Source organism: Lutra lutra, chromosome 4 (assembly GCF_902655055.1).
Source record: "Lutra lutra chromosome 4, mLutLut1.2, whole genome shotgun sequence".
Taxonomy (NCBI): domain Eukaryota; kingdom Metazoa; phylum Chordata; class Mammalia; order Carnivora; family Mustelidae; genus Lutra; species Lutra lutra.
In genome coordinates this window covers 90,689,204-90,705,466 of record NC_062281.1, presented here as the reverse complement: position 1 = coordinate 90,705,466, position 16,263 = coordinate 90,689,204, and the positions used below count along the sequence as shown (strand labels likewise).

General features: G+C 36.8%; 1 protein-coding gene across 2 annotated transcripts in view; it reads right to left on the bottom strand.

Annotated features, from left to right (window-relative positions):
• Positions 1 to 16,263, bottom strand: part of GOLPH3L (golgi phosphoprotein 3 like) — a 36,789-nt gene that overhangs the window by 3,388 nt on the left and 17,138 nt on the right. For both annotated transcript variants that reach the window (XM_047724008.1, XM_047724009.1), the window contains exons 3-4: positions 13,778 to 13,909; positions 12,528 to 12,642 (exon numbers count right to left, since the gene is read on the bottom strand). In XM_047724008.1, coding sequence (XP_047579964.1) covers positions 12,528 to 12,642; positions 13,778 to 13,909 — 247 coding nt within the window. The remainder of the gene's footprint in view (positions 1 to 12,527; positions 12,643 to 13,777; positions 13,910 to 16,263) is intronic.

Genomic DNA, 16,263 nt, shown 5'->3' with positions numbered 1-16,263 from the left:
ATAAACCTAGATGGACCAAGAAAAAAAGAGAGAAGACTCAAATTACTAAAATTAGGAATGAAAGAGGAAACAGCACCACTGACCTTAAAGAAATAAAAAAAGCAGTAAGAGGACACTATAAACAATAGTATGCCACAAACTAGATAACCTAGACGAAATGGACAAATTCCTTGAAACACACAAATTACCTAAACTGACTCAAGAAGAGAAAATCTGAATATATCTATAACAGTAAATAGACTGAATAAGTAATTTAAAACTTCCCCCAAAAAGTGTAGTTAAGATGGGTTATTGGTAATTTTATCAAATGTTTAAAGAATACTTATAAATAATCCTTCACAAACTCTTTCAAAAAAAACCAGAAGAGGAGGGAACACTTCCTTAAGTATTACTCTGATATCAAAACTAGACAAAGACATCACAAGAAAACTATAGACCAATATCCCTTATGAATATAGGTACAAAAATATTCCACAAAATACTACAAAAAAAAATCCAGCAACATATAATAAACACCATGTAACAAAATTAGGCAGGACTTACCTAGAAATGCAAGGTTGTTTTAATATCCAAAAATTCAATTATGTAACACATCATATCAAGAGAATGAAAAGCAAAAACCAAATGATCATCTCAATCAACACACAAAAAGTATCTGACAAAATCCAACATACATACATGATAAAAACACTCAACAATCTAGGAATAGGTAGACACTTCCTCAACCTGACAGAAGGCATTTACAAAAAATCTGCAGCTAGTTTCATACTTAACGATGAAAGAGGCACTTAGCAGTGCCTGCTAAGATCAGGCACAAGACAAAAAATGCTATTTTCATCACTTTTATTTAGCACCGTACTGGAGATTCTAGCCAGGGCATTTAGGCAAGAAAAAGAAATAAAAGCATTCAGATCAGACAGGAAGAAGTTAAGCTATTTTTATTTTCAGATGACATGATCTCATATACAAATCTTGTATACAGAAAAATCTAAGGAATCCACTTAAACTACTGCAACAATTACATTCAGAAAGGTTGCAGGATACAAGATTAATAGACAAAAATCAACAGAATTTCTATTAGCAACAAATAATCTGAAAATAAAATTAAGAAAACAATTACATTTATAATAGCATCAAAAAGAACAGATATAGGAATATATTTAACAAAAGTAGTGTAAGACTTATACAATAAAAAATTACAAAATATCATTGAAAGAAATAAAGATTATCTAAATAAAGGGAAAGACATCCCATGTTCATGGATTGGAAAACTTAATATTATTAAGATACCAATATTCCCTCAAACTGATCTACAGATTCAATACAATTCCTATTAAAATCCTACCTTGCTTTATTACAGAAACTGACAAGCTAATTCTATAATTCATATGGAAATGTGAAAGACCCAGCATAGCCAAAAAATCTTGAAAAAGAAGAATAAAGTTGGAGGACTTGTACTTCCTGATTTCAAAACTACTGTAAAACCAATATGAAAAAAAAAAACAAAACAAAAAACAAAACCTGCAATAATCAAGACAGTGTGTTACTGCATAAGAATAGACCTATAGATCAAAGGTAGAGTCTGAAAATAAACCCATATATTTATGGTCAAATGATTTTTGACAATGGTACCAAGATAAATCATAGGGAACAGAACAGTGTTAGGACAAACAGTGCTAGGACAACTGTATTTATATCTTCATGCAAAAGACTGAAGTTGGAGCTCTACCCCATAGAATATACAATTAACTCAAAATGGACAATAGACCTAAATGAAATAAACAAAGCTATAATTTCTTAGAAGAAAATGCAGGAATAAATTTTTAAAAAAGATTTTACTTATTTATTTGAGAGAGAGAGAAAGAACACGTGTGTGCAAGAGAGAGTACATGAGTGGGAGGGGGAGGGACAGAGGGAAAGGGAGAAGCACACTCCCTGCTGAGCCGGAAGCCCAATGCAGGGCTCAATTCCCCAACCCCAGGATCATGACCTGAGCCAAAGGCAAATGCTTAAATGACTGAGCCACCCACGTACCCCAGGAATAAATCTTCATGATGTTGGGTTAAGCAATCATTTCTTAGATATTACACAAGTAATAAAAGAAAAAAAGATTAATTGTAAAGTATTAAAATTGAAAACTTTATGCTTTGAAAGATACTCTCAAGAAGTAAAAAGATACAGAATGGAAGAAAAGTTTTGCAAATCCCGTATATGATGAGATTTGTGTCTAGAATATATTTGAAAAGTACAACTCAATAGTAGAAACGGTAAACCTAATTAAAAAGTAGGTGAAGTATTTGAATAGACAATTCTCTGACTCTTTTTTTTTTAAATTTTATTTATTTATTTGACAGATAGAAATCACAAGTAGGCAGAGAGGCAGGCAGAGAGAAGAGGAAGCAGACTCCCCGCGGAGCAGAGAGCCTGATGCGGAGCTTGATCCCAGGGCCCTGAGATCATGACCTGAGCTGAAGGCAGAGGCTTTAACCCGCTGAGCCACCCAGGTGCCCCTTGAATAGACAGACAATTCTCCAAAGAAGATATACAAATGGCCATAAATACATAAAGATGGTCAACATCATTAGTGTTAGGAAAATCCAAATAAAAATCACAATGATATACTACTACTCTTTAGGATAGAGAAAATAAAAAAGACAGAGAGTAACAAGTATTGATGAGAATGTGGAAGAATGAAAACTCATACATTGGTGTGGAAATATACAATGGTGTAGCCACTTTGAAAAACTGGCCCCATCCCTGTCCTTAAGGTGTTTAAAATCTAGTATGGGGTGATAGTGGGGAGACAAAAATAATATTTGAAGTGGGCCCTAATGACAAACTCAACAGGACATAGATGATAAGGTTCTTTAAATTGTTAATAATTGAGGTATAACATCAGGGATGATGAAAGAGTAGGAAGTGCCAGACATTCATCTCTTCACCTAGACAACAATTATACTAGAACCTAGAATCTCTCTCTCTCTTTTTTTAAAATTAGGCTCCATGCCCAGGGTGGAGCCCGACACAGGGGTTGTACTCACAGTCCCAAGATCAAGACCTGAGCTGAGATCAAGAGGGGACACCTCACTGACTGAGCCACTCAGGAGCCCCTAGAATATATCTTTTTAATAACTATTTGGAACTCTGGAAACTATTTGAATGCTTATAGGTTCCAGGCCAAGGCCTGAGTGGCAAAATGTGGTTTATATTGGCCAATTTCAGCTTTCAGCACAATAGTGGCTACTTAGCCCCTACCTCCCAGCCCCATGAAAGGAACCCACAGGGAGAGCAATCTGTGGTTTTGGTGCAGCTTGCTAGAATCAGAGTGGACAATAAGAACCTTGTCCTTGAAATATCAGGATCTGTGTTCTGATTACGGACTGCAGTTTCTCATGGCTGACGTGAAATTAGAAGCTGGCTGCCACTGTTCAAATCCCCACCAGCAAAAGGGGGGGGGATAAAAAGGATATAAAGGATAAGCACTGTGGGGTTGTTTCTGTTTTTACATTAAAAAATGTATCCTTGCTCAGGATAAGATGTAACCTCACAAAAAACCCGAGTCTGAAGCTTTCTCCTCAGTCTGATCTACAGCACAAAGACACTGTGCAACAGCAAACACTGGGGAAAGGGAAGAATCTGATTTCCAAAATCACCACATTGTAAGAATCAAATGTTCCATTTTTAAGAAAAAAAAGCAAACAAACAAACAAACAAAAAAAAAAAACAACACACGAGGCATACAAAGAAAGAGGAAAGTATTACACATTCAAAGAAACAGAAGAAATGGACATAATATGTTCCTCAGAAAGTATAGATATCAAATTTACTAGACAAAGACTTGAAAACAACTGTCTTAAGATGCTAAAAGAGCTAAGAGAACACATGGATATAGACAGGGAAACGACATATAAACAAAATGAGAATATTAATAAAGAGACAAATCATGAAAAGGAACCAAAAAGAAAGTCTGGAGCTTAAATAATAGCTGAAATGGAAAATACATATATAGGTCTCAAAAGCAGAATTAAGTAGGTAGAAAAAGAATTAACAAACCCGAATATAGGAAACTGAAATTATATAGTCTGGGGAACAGAAAGAAAACAAATGAGAAAAAGTAAACAGAACCTAAGGGACTTCTGGTACATCATCAAATGGACAAATATATGCATTGTGAGAATCCCAGGAGGAGAATAGAGAGAAAAGGTGCAGAAAGACTATCTGAAGAAATAACGGCTGAAAACATTCCAAATTTGACAAAGGACATGAAACTACAAATCAAAGAAGCTTAATGAACTCAATGTCAGATAAAGCATCCATACTGAGACATATTATAATCAAATTATCAAAAGCCAAAGATAAAGAATCTTAAGAGCAGGAAGAGAGAAGTGAGTCATCACATACAAGGGATCCTTAGTAATATCAGCAGATTTCTCATCAAAAAATTTGGAGGCCAGAAGGCAGTGGACTGATATATTTAAAGATCTAAAAGAAAAAAAAAACCATCAAATGAGAATTCTATATCCAGAAAAACTGTACTTCAAAAATGAGGCAGAAATTAAGACTTTCTTAGAGAACAAAAACCCAGGAAGTCTCTTACCACTAGACTTACCCTGCAAGAAATACTAAAAAGCAGGGGCTCGGTCTTGCTTTAGGCTCAGGTTATAATCTCAGGATTGTGAGATCAAGCCCTACATCAGGCTCCATGCTCAGCATTGAATCTGCTTCTTTCCCTCTCCCCCTGTCCTTCCTCAGCTCATGCCCGCACTCTAAGACAAATAAATAAATCTTAAAAAAAAAAAGAAAGAAAGAAAGAAATACTAAAAAGGAGTCCTGCAGGTTGAAATGAAGGGAAGCCAGACAGTAACTAGAAGCAGTATGAAGAAATAAAGATCTCTGATAAAGGTAAATACATGTATAAATATAAAATGTGGTATTGGTTTGTACACTACTTTTAATTTTCTATATGCTTCATTTTTTTTTTTTTAAGATTTATTTTAGGGGCGCCTGGGTGGCTCAGTGGGTTAAGCCGCTGCCTTTGGCTCAGGTCATGATCTCGGGGTCCTGGGATCGAGTCCCACATCGGGCTCTCTGCTCAGCAGGGAGCCTGCTTCCCTCTCTCTCTCTCTCTCTCTTTGCCTGCCTCTCCATCTACTTGTGATCTCTCTCTGTCAAATAAATAAAATCTTAAAAAAAAAAAGATTTATTTTAAAGAGAGAGTGTAAGTGAGTGAGCATGAGCAGGGGGAGGGGCAGAGGAGGAGGGAGAGAATCTCAAGCAGACTACCCGCTTAGCATGAAACTGACTTGGGGCTTGGTTCCACAACCCCAAGATAAAGACCCAAGCTGAAATCAAGAGTAGGACACCCAACTAACTGAGCCACCCAGGCGTCCCTATATGCTTTAAAAGATAAATACAGGGTGCTTGGGTGGCTGAGTGGGTTAAAGCCTCTGCCTTCGGTGCAGGTCATGATCTTAGGGTCCTGGGATTAAGCCCCGAATCAGGCTCTCTGCTTGGCAGGGAGCCTGCTTCCCACTCTCTCTCTGCCTGCCTCTCTGTCTACTTGTGATCTCTCTCTCTGGCAAATAAATAAATTAATTAAAAAAATAAAAGATAAATACATTAAAAACACTTAATCTATGTTATCGGGCACACAGTGTATAAAGATATATTCTGTGAGATCCAAATATAAAGAGGGTGGGATGGAGCTTTATAGGGGCAGAATTTTTTTTTTAAGCTTTTATTTATTTATTTGACAGAGAGAGAGGTCACAAGTGGGCACAGAGGCAGGCAGAGGGAGCAGGGGAAGCAGGTACTTGGCTGAGCAGAGAGCCCGAGGCAGGGCTTGATCCCAGGACACTGAGACCATGACCTGAGCCAAAGGCAGAGGCTTTACCCACTGAGCCACCCAGGTGCCCCAGAGCAGAGTTTTTATGTTATTAAAGTTGGTATAAAATCAAATTAGGTTGTTAAAACTTTAGGATGTTAAAGTCTACGGTAACAATAAAGAGAATACCTACATGAAGGAAAATGAGCGGGAATACAAATGTATCACTACAAAAAATCACCTAAACACAAAAGAAGATAGTAATGTAGGAAATGAGAAACAAAAGTTATAGGTCATCTAGTAAAGAAACAGCAAAATGCCAGAAGTATCTCTTTAGGAGTAATTATTTTTATTTACTTATTTTAAAAAGATTTATTATTTATTTGAGAGAGACTGAGCAAGAGAGAATGAGTGGGGGGAAGGGGCAGAGGGAAAGGAAGAAGCAGGCTCCCGAAGCCCAACATGGGGCTTGATCTCAGGACCCTGGGATCGTGATCTGAGCTAAAGGCAGACACTTAACCAAATGAGCCACCCAGGCACCCCTTGAGTAATTACTTTAAATGTAAACAGATTAAGCAATTCAATTACAAGACAAAGATTGGCAGAATGGGTTAAAAAACATAAACCCACTATACGCTATCTATAAGAGACTCACCTTAGTCACATTATAGACCAAAACCCCTTATGAATATAGATGCAAAAATCCTTAATAAAATATTAGCAAATTGAATACAACAGCATATTAAAAGGATTATTCACCATGAGCAAGTAAAATTCAACCCAGAAATGTAACGTAAGAAAATCAAATGGGGAAAGGACCAGAATACTTTTTTCAAAGAAAATATAAAGATGGCCAACAGACACATGAGAAAGTGCTCAATATCACTAATCGCCATGGATGTGCAAATCAATTCATAATGAAATATCACCTCACACCTGCTGGAGTGGCTGTTACCAAAAAGACAAGAAATAACAAGTGTTAAAGAGGATGTGGAAAACAGACAACCTTTGTGCACTGTTGGTGAGAATGTAAATTGGTGCTGCCACTACATAAAACAGTATGGAAGTTCCTAAAATGTTAAAAATAGAAGTATCATGTGATCCAGCAATTCCACTTCTGGATATTTATTCAAAGAAAATGAAAATGCTAACTGGAAAAGATACATGCACTCTGATGTTAACTGAAGCATTATTTATAATAGCTAAGGCTATTGTAAATGTCCATCAATGGATGAATGGATAAAGAAAATGTGTGTGTATGCATATGTATGTACATATACATACAGGTATATACATACATATGTATGTGTATGTATATGTATGTACATACACATACACATACATATGTATGTATATGTATATATATACACACACACATACATGTATATACATACACCACACACAATGAAATATTATTCAGTCATTAAAAAAAATCTTGACATTTGCAACAACATGGATGGAACCTGAGGGCATTATGCTAAGTGAAATGAGTGAGACAGAGAAAGACAAATACTGTAATGATCTCACTTATATACAGAATCTAAAAAACAAAAACCCAAATGGGGTACCTGGCTAACTCAGTCAGGGGAACACATGACTCTTGATCTCAGGATTATAAGTCTGAGCTCCACAGTGAGTGTAGAGATTACTTAAAAGTAAAATCTTAGAAAAAAAAACACAAAACACAAAACCAAAAAGCTCACAGAGAACAGAGTGATGGTTGCCAAAGCAAGGGATGGGGGGCAAAAATGGGTGAATGTAGTCAAAAGCTACAAACTTCCAGTTATAAAATAAATAATTCTTAGGGATGTAATACACAGCACAGTGACTGTGGTTAATAACACTGTATTGTATATTTGAAAGTTGCTAAGAGAGATCTTAAAATTTCTCATCACAAGAAAAAAATGTGTAACTATATGTGGTGATGGATGTTAAGTAGACATATTGCGATCATTTCACAATATACACCAATCCTGAATCCAGAATCAATATGTTCTAAACCTTAAATGAATATAATGTTCTATGTCAATTATACCTCAATAAAAAAAATCAAATAATGTAATATATCACATTAATAGAGTGAAAGAAAAAAGCCATATAGTCATCTCATTTGACTCAGAAAAGACATTTGGCAAAAATGATGACACTTTCAAAGAAAAAAAAAAAAGAACATACTTTCATGATTAAAAACTCCCAGAAAACTAGGGATGAAAGGAAAATTTCTCAACATCATAAAGGATATTTATGAAAAATCCATAGCTAATGTCACATTCAATAGTGAAACATTTGTCACATTCACATAGTGAAAAACAGTGAAAAGCTTTTCCTCAGAGGTCACGAACAACGTAAGGATGATGGCTTTCACCACTGCTAGTCAAACCTGAGCTATTAGAGAAGGGAAAAAAGATGAAAGGCATCCAGATTGGGAAGGAAAAGCTAAAACTATATTTGCACAGACATGATCCTATCTATAGCTGACCCCTGAACAACCTGGGAGTTAGAGGTGCCAAAACCCTGCACAGTCCAAAATCTCTGTGTAACTTTTAATTCCTTAAAAACTTAACTACCGAAGCACCTGGGTGGCTCAGTGGGTTAGGCCTCTGCCTTTGGCTTGGGTCATGGTCTCAGGGTCCTGGGATCGAGCCCTGCGTCGGGCTCTCTGCTCAGCGCAGAGCCTGCTTTTCCCCGTCTCTCTCTCCCTGCCTCTCTGTCTGCTTGTGATCTCTGTCTGTCAAATAAATAAATAAAATCTTAAAAAAAAAACCCCAAAACTTAACTACTAATAGCCTAGACTGAAAGCCTTATTGATAACATAAACAGTCAATTAACACATATTTATATATGTATTATATACTGTATTCTTATAATAAACTAAGTTACAAAAAACGAAATACTAAGAAAATCTTTAGGAAAATACATTTAGAGTAATGTACTGTATTTATTTAAAAAAAAAATCCATGTATACATGGACCTGCATGGTTCAAATCCATGTTGTTCAAGAGTTAACTCTAAAGAAAATCCCAAAGAAAGCACAAAAATGCTACTAGAGCTAATAAACTAATTCAGCTAACATATAGGGAACAAGAAAAACACAGAAATATCAGTTGTTTCTACATATTGGTAAAGAACAAAGGAAATTAAGAAAGCAGTTCCATTTATAATAGTGTCTAAAAGAATTAAATACTTAGGAATAAGGCTCACCAAGGAGGTGAAAGATTTATATGCTGAAAACTAGAAAATATTGCTGAAAAACATTAAAGATGACCTAAATAATGGAAAGAAAGACATCCCATTCTGATTGATAGGCAGACTTGACATTGTTAAGATATCAATATCACTCAAGGAGATCTACAGGTTCAACACAGTCCCTAACAAAATTCCAATAGCCTTTCCCACCAAAATGGAAAAGCCAATTCTCAAATTCACACAGAATTACATGAGACCCAGGATAGCCAAAATAATCTTACTTTAATTTAATTTTGTTAATTTTATTTCTTAAAAAGAATTTATTTATTTGACAGAGAGATCACAAGTAGGCAGAGAGGCAGGCAGAGAGAGGGGGAAGCAGGCTCCTTGCTGCGCAGAAAGCCCGATGTGGGGCTTGGGGCTCATTCTCAGGACCCTGAGATCATGACCTGAGCCAAAGGCAGAAGCTTAAGCCACTGAGCCACCCAGGCTTCCCCAAAATAAACTTGAAAAAGAATAAAGTTGTGGGACTCATACTTCCCAACTTCAAAACTTACTATAAAGCTATAGTAAGTAAAACAGTATGGCGTTGGCATAGGACAAACATAGATCAATGCAACAGAACAGACAGCCCAGAAATAAATCCTCACATCTATGATCAACTGATTTTCAACAAGGCTGCTAAGACTATTCAATGGGGAAAGGGCAGTCTTTTCATGGATATGAGGCCAAAAGTGCAGGCAACAAAAGAAAAAAATAGATAAACTGGATTTCATAAAAATTAAGAATTTTTATGCATCTAGGACTACTATCAAAGAAGTTGAAAAGACAACCTACAGAATAGGAGAAAATATTGGTAAATGACAGATCTGATAAGGGATTAATATCCAGAAAATATAAAGAACTTCTAAAACTCAATAATAATGACAATAACAGGGAGCCATCAGGGTGGCTCAGTTGGTTAAGTTGTCTGTCTTTGGCTTAGGACATGATTTTGGGGTCCTGAGATTGAGTCCTGCCTTGGGCTCCCTACTCAGTGGGGAGTCTGTTTCTCCCTCTCTCTGTGCGTTCGCTAATGCGCACACTCTCTCTCTCTCAAATAAATAAATAAAATCTTTAAACAAAAATAATAACAATAGAACCCAATTTAAAAAAAATGGGAAGGGCGCCTGGGTGGCTCAGTGGGCTAAAGCCTCTGCCTTAGGCTCAGGTCATGATCTCGGGCCTGGGATGGAGCCCCACATTGGCTCTCCACTTGGCAGGGAGCCTGCTTCCCCCTCTCTCTCCCTGCCTCTTTGCCTACTTATGATCTCTGTCAAATAAATAAGTAAAATCTTAAAAAAAAAATGGGCAAAGGACTTGAATAGACATTTTTCCAAAGAAGATATACAAATGGCCAATAACCTATGAAAAGATGCTCATCATTGGTCATTAGGGAAAATGCTCATCATTGGTCATTAGGAAATGCAAATCAAACCAACAAAGAGATATCCCTTCATGCGTACTAGGGCAGCTATGATAAAAAACAAACTAAAACAAAAAATAGAGTAAGTGTTGATGACAATGTAGAGAAACTGGAACCCCCATGTAAGGCTGGTAAGAGTATAAAAGGGTACAGCCTCTTTAGAAAATAGTTTTGTGGTTTCTCAAAACATAGAACTATCTTACTACCCAGCAATTCTACTCCTAGGTATGTATCTAAAAGAATGGAAAGCAGGGGGGCGCCTGGGTGGCTCAGTGGGTTAAGCCGCTGCCTTCGGCTCAGGTCATGATCTCAGGGTCCTGGGATCGAGCCCCGCATCGAGCCCCGCATCGAGCCCCGCATCGGGCTTTCTGCTCAGCAGGGAGCCTGCTTCCTCCTCTCTCTCTGCCTGCCTCTCTGCCTGCTTGTGATCTCTGTCTGTCAAATAAATAAATAAATAAAATCTTAAAAAAAAAAAAAAGAATGGAAAGCAGGGACTTGAATAGATATTTGTATATTAATATTCATAGCAGCATTATCCACAATAGCTAAAAGGTAGAAACAACCCAAGGGTCCAACAACAGATGAATTAAAAAAAAAAAAAAAAAAAAAAAGGCAGATCCAAACAATGGATTATTATTTGGCCATAAAAAGGAATGAGATTTTGATATATATTACAACATGACCAGGTAGTGAAAACATTATTCTTAATTAAATAAGACACATATAAAAAGACAAATGTATGATTCCACTTACCTGAGTTACCTAGTACAGGCAAATTCATAAAGACAACAAGTAGAAAAAGGATTGCCAGAGAATGGGGGGTGGGAAGAAAGAAGGATGTTTGGGATGATATGAAAGCTTTGGGTATAAAGAGAGGTAATGGTTACATAAAACCTTGATTGTATTTAATGTCACTGAATTATACATTTATTAATGGTTAAGACAATAAAGATTATGTTATGCATACTTTACAATAAAGTTAATTATATACCCAAAAGAAATTAATACACATCCATAAAAAACATGTCTGTGAATGTTCATAGTAGCATTATTCATAATAGCCTAAAAGCAGAAATAACCACATGTCTATCAACTGATTAATCAATGAATAAATGTGGTACATCTATACAATGAAATATTATTTAGTGATAAAAAGGAATCAAAGTAAAACTGGGAAACTTCTAATAAGATTGGTGTAGAGTATCAATGTCAATATCCAATGGGTCATATTATACTACAGTTTTGTAAAAAGTTTTCACTGGGGGCTTCCGGGTAGAGTGTATAAGGGATCTCTCAATATTATTCCCTATAACTGAGTGTAAATCTACAAATACCTCAATAAAAATTTCAATTAAAAAAACTGTCACAGAAGGTGACACTGGCTGTGATCTCAAAGTGTCCTGCTTTCTCCTAAAATTTTATGCCACAGATCTACTTATTTATATTAAAGTTTTTGAACTTGCCCTTAGAAAAAAAAGAGGACAAAGTACTGGTACATGCTAAAACATGGATCAACCTTAAACTATTATATCTTAAGCCAGTTATTAAAAAAAAAGCTGAACATTTAATTTATATGAAATATCTAGAATAAGCAAATCTATAGAGACAGAATGTAGATTAGTGGTTGCCTAGAGCTGGACAGGAGGCTTGGGAAAAACTGCTAAGAAATATGGGGTTTGTTTTTGGGGTGATGAAAATGTTCTAAATTTAGATTGTGATGATGGTTGCACAATTGTGTGAATATACTAAAATCCATTTAATTGTGTACTTTCCATGGGTCAACTGTATGGTATATGAATCATGTATCAATAAAGATGTTAGAAATTTTTCTTGTGAAGAATACTGTTAGAGAGCTTACGGGGTGCGGTGGCAGAACTAAGATGAAACTTTGGAAAACTCTATGTATTGCTTAACCATGCCTTTTCTGTCACTCTTTAATACAGTTACATAGTGAACCATATACTTCTTACCCAGCAGCTTGAATTCCTGTACTCCTTTTCTTGAACTAGTAGAATAAAGATTATAAAGTGTGGGATTTTTTAACCATTTTACCTGTGAGTAGCTCTATCCACGTCTGGACGGTTTCTGTGGGTTCAGTTGCTTTGATGTGTTTGAGAGTTTCATCCAGCAAAACATCCCCTGTTGGGCTATCTGACTTTAGAAGTACCTTTAAAGGAAGAGTCAAGGGACCCTGGTTCATTTACTTAATTCAAATGAAAATATTTCAGTATACCATATATAGATTATTGGTTAAGTGTTGTAGGAAATGCAAAGCATTCAAGAAGTTTAAAATCCAGCATGGCGTAATAGTAAGAGGACAAAAATAACATTTGAAGTGGACCCTAGGAACAAACTGGATATAAATGATCATGGAGAAAATATGCAATAACAACTCTCTGGGTCTGGAATACCAACCTTTTAAAAAAATATTTTATTTATTTATTTGAGAGAGAGTGAGAAAGAAAATGAGCAGGGGGGAGGGGCAGAGGGATGGGAAGAAGCAGACTCCCTGGTGAGCAGGGAGCCTGATGCGGGGCTCCATCCCAGGTCCCCAGGATCATGACCTGAGCCAAAGGCAGATAACCAACTGAGCCACCCATGTGCCCAGAGCATGTGACTCTTGATCTCAGGATTGTAGGTTCAAGCCCCACACTGGGAATAGAACTTCCTGGTGATACCTAAAGAATGTCATTTTGGTAGAGTTCTGAGTATGACAGTGACGTTATGAGTGGAAAAAATAAGTAGTAAAAAATGGAAACAGGAGTATAACTCATATGGTGGACTCGACTCGCTATAAACGGAAGGAGAAAAATCTAATGGTTATCTGAGCATGACTAGGGTTAAACAAAGACTCACCTGACCCATATGTTTGCCCTCCTCCTATATAAAACTCTGTTTCATAATGTTATAGTTATAGAGGGAGTAATAACAGCATCCTAAAGTGATTTTTCTACATAAAAAAGATAAAACCATAACCTCCTTCTAATTTTTTAGATGATGGATATTTGAATTTCTTCCTCTGCTATAAGTTAACTAAAACTGTTAGATAATGGGACAACTGTCAGTGATACTTATCTTGTCTCACTATTCAGATCTTCCCATTCCCCCCAGGGGCACCTGGGTGGCTCAGCTGTTAAACCTCTGACTCTTGGTATTAGCTCATGTCTTGATCTCAGGGTCATGAATTCAAGGCCCTCAAAAACAAACAAACAAACAAACAAACAAAACTTCCCATTCCTCCAAAATGACCATTGGTATCTGTCCTTTCGTAAGTTAGGAGGATGTCCACAGAGGTGCTATACCTTTCTGTCCAGTAGTCGCTTCTTACGCATTGTGGGGGGTTCCAGATAGATTCGACCCCGCATTGCCAGCTCTATCAGGATACCCCCTCGCAGGCCAGATGATATGCAGTCATTCCAGAAAGATGTGTAACCCTAGAAAAGGCAAAAGAGAAGAGAATGTTCTGAAAGGGTTATGGACTTGCAGCAAGCACCTTAAAGATGGTTCACCTTTTTTTTTGTTTAAAAGATTTTATTTATTATTTGACAGAGAGCGAGCGAGACAGAGAACACAAGCAGGGGGAGTGGGAGAGGGAGAAGCAGGCTTCCCGCTGAGCAGAGAGCCGGATATGGGGCTCAACCCCTAGGACCCTGGGATCATGACCTGAGCCAAAGGCAGATGCTTAACAACTGAGCCACCCAGGCACCCAATGGTTCACCTTTTTGTGATTCATTTCATGTCACATTACATGAACTCAAAGCATAGAATAAGAATGGAATCTTTCTTTAATCCCCTTAATCTAAACCCCCCAAATAAGGTTTTCTGTCTGACTTTTAGCTCTTTGTGAATTCCCATGGTTCAGTTGTTAGTTGATAACTGGCAAGTCAAATTTTAATTTTTGAGAAGAATTTTGGCTTCTTGGAAAGCTATTTTATTGGGTAGTGTGGTAGAAATCCAGCTCTGCCACTGACTGGTTAAGTGCCTTGGGTATGTTATTTAACCATTTTAAAGTGCAATGTCCTGGGCGCCTGGGTGGCTCAGTGGGTTAAGCCGCTGCCTTTGGCTCAGGTCATGATCTCAGGGTCCTGGGATCGAGTCCCGCATCGGGCTCTCTGCTCAGCAGGGAGCCTGCTTCCCTTCCTCTCTCTCTGCCTGCCTCTCTGTCTACTTGTGATCTCTCCCTCTGTCAAATAAATAAATAAAATCTTTAAAAAAAAAAAAAAAAAAAAAAAAAAAAAAAAATAAAGTGCAATGTCCTCATCTGTAAAACAGGGACACTAATATCTTCCTTTCTAAGTTTGCTGTGAGGAATAAATTGGATGTTACATATAAGAAGGCATTTAGTAGAGTGTCTGGCATATAGTAGCCGCTTAAATTACTAGTTTCCCTTCCCTGGAAGCTATACAAAGACATAGAAGAAATAACCACTGTCTTAAGGAACCAAAAATCTAACTGGAAATACCATGCAAATGTGAGGAAAATTCTGTGATAATATAAATTTTAAATAAAAGCTCAACTGAAAAAGTAGCAGCAGAAGGCAAAAATTTGGTTTAGAGGATAGTTTTTCAAATTATAAATCACTTTTGGGCTAGTCAGAAACTTTTATGGGATTTGAACTGGGGTTTAAAGAATAGGCTGAATTTTTCAGAGAAGGGAAGGTTTTCTGGATGAAGATGAAGGAAGTCGTCCAAATTCTACTATTTTTCAAAAGGGCATTCTAAGCAAAAGTTTAAAGGAAAAAGACATCAAATATGTTTAGAGATCTAACTCAAGGACATAAGATCAAGTTGATTGGGGCCAGGCTGTGGAAAGCCTCGATGCTCTGAACTTTTACTAAAGGCAATATTGAATCCTGAAGGTTCTGAGCAAGGAGTTACAATTAACACAAGAAGAACTGTTAAAGAGTTATTAGACTAACTGTTCAACACTCCAGCCATCTTTAGGTGTAGCACTCCCTCTAATGGAAGAGAAGCTGGATGAGATGTTGGCAGGGAAGTTCTAGCATGGCTTTAAAGTATCACCTTTAATGGTTACTATGTAAATCACTATTTTTTAAAAATTTTATTTATTTATTTACTTAATTTTTAATTTTTTAAAAAACAAGCTCCACGCTGAATGTGGACCTTGAACTCATGACCCCAAGATCAAGGGCCTCATGCTCCACCAACTATGCCAGTCAGGTGCTCCATAAATCACTATTAATAGTAGTAATATCTAATATTTATTGGATACTTATTATACAGATTTGCATTCAGCTTTTTTGTATGCATGATCTGATCACATCTTCACAACAACCATATAAGGGAGGTACTACTATCCACATTTTAAAGATGAGGAAACTAATGGAGTTTCTGTGACACGGCAGGGGTTACAAAGTTAAACAGTGGCAAAGAATTAAAAACATTTTTTTAATACCACCTTCCTCTTTATTGGTTTAGAAGTTATGCACTCTCTTCTCTTTAGCAAAGTTATCCTTGAAATTTTAACATGCATGACAATTTAAAATTAATACAAAATCTAATTAGTTTTAAATGAATCAATATTTAACCAGTCTTCCATTTTTAAAAAAAAAATTTTTTTTTAAAAGATTATTTATTTATTTATTTATTTGACAGAGAGAGAGAGATCACAAGCAGGCAGAGAGGCAGGCAGAGAGACAGGAGGAAGCAGGCTCCCTGCTGAGCAGAAAGCCCAATGCGGGACTCGATCCCAGGACTCTGAGATCATGACCTGAGCCTAAGGCAGCGGCTTAACCCACTGAGCCACCCAGGCGCCCACCAGTCTTCCA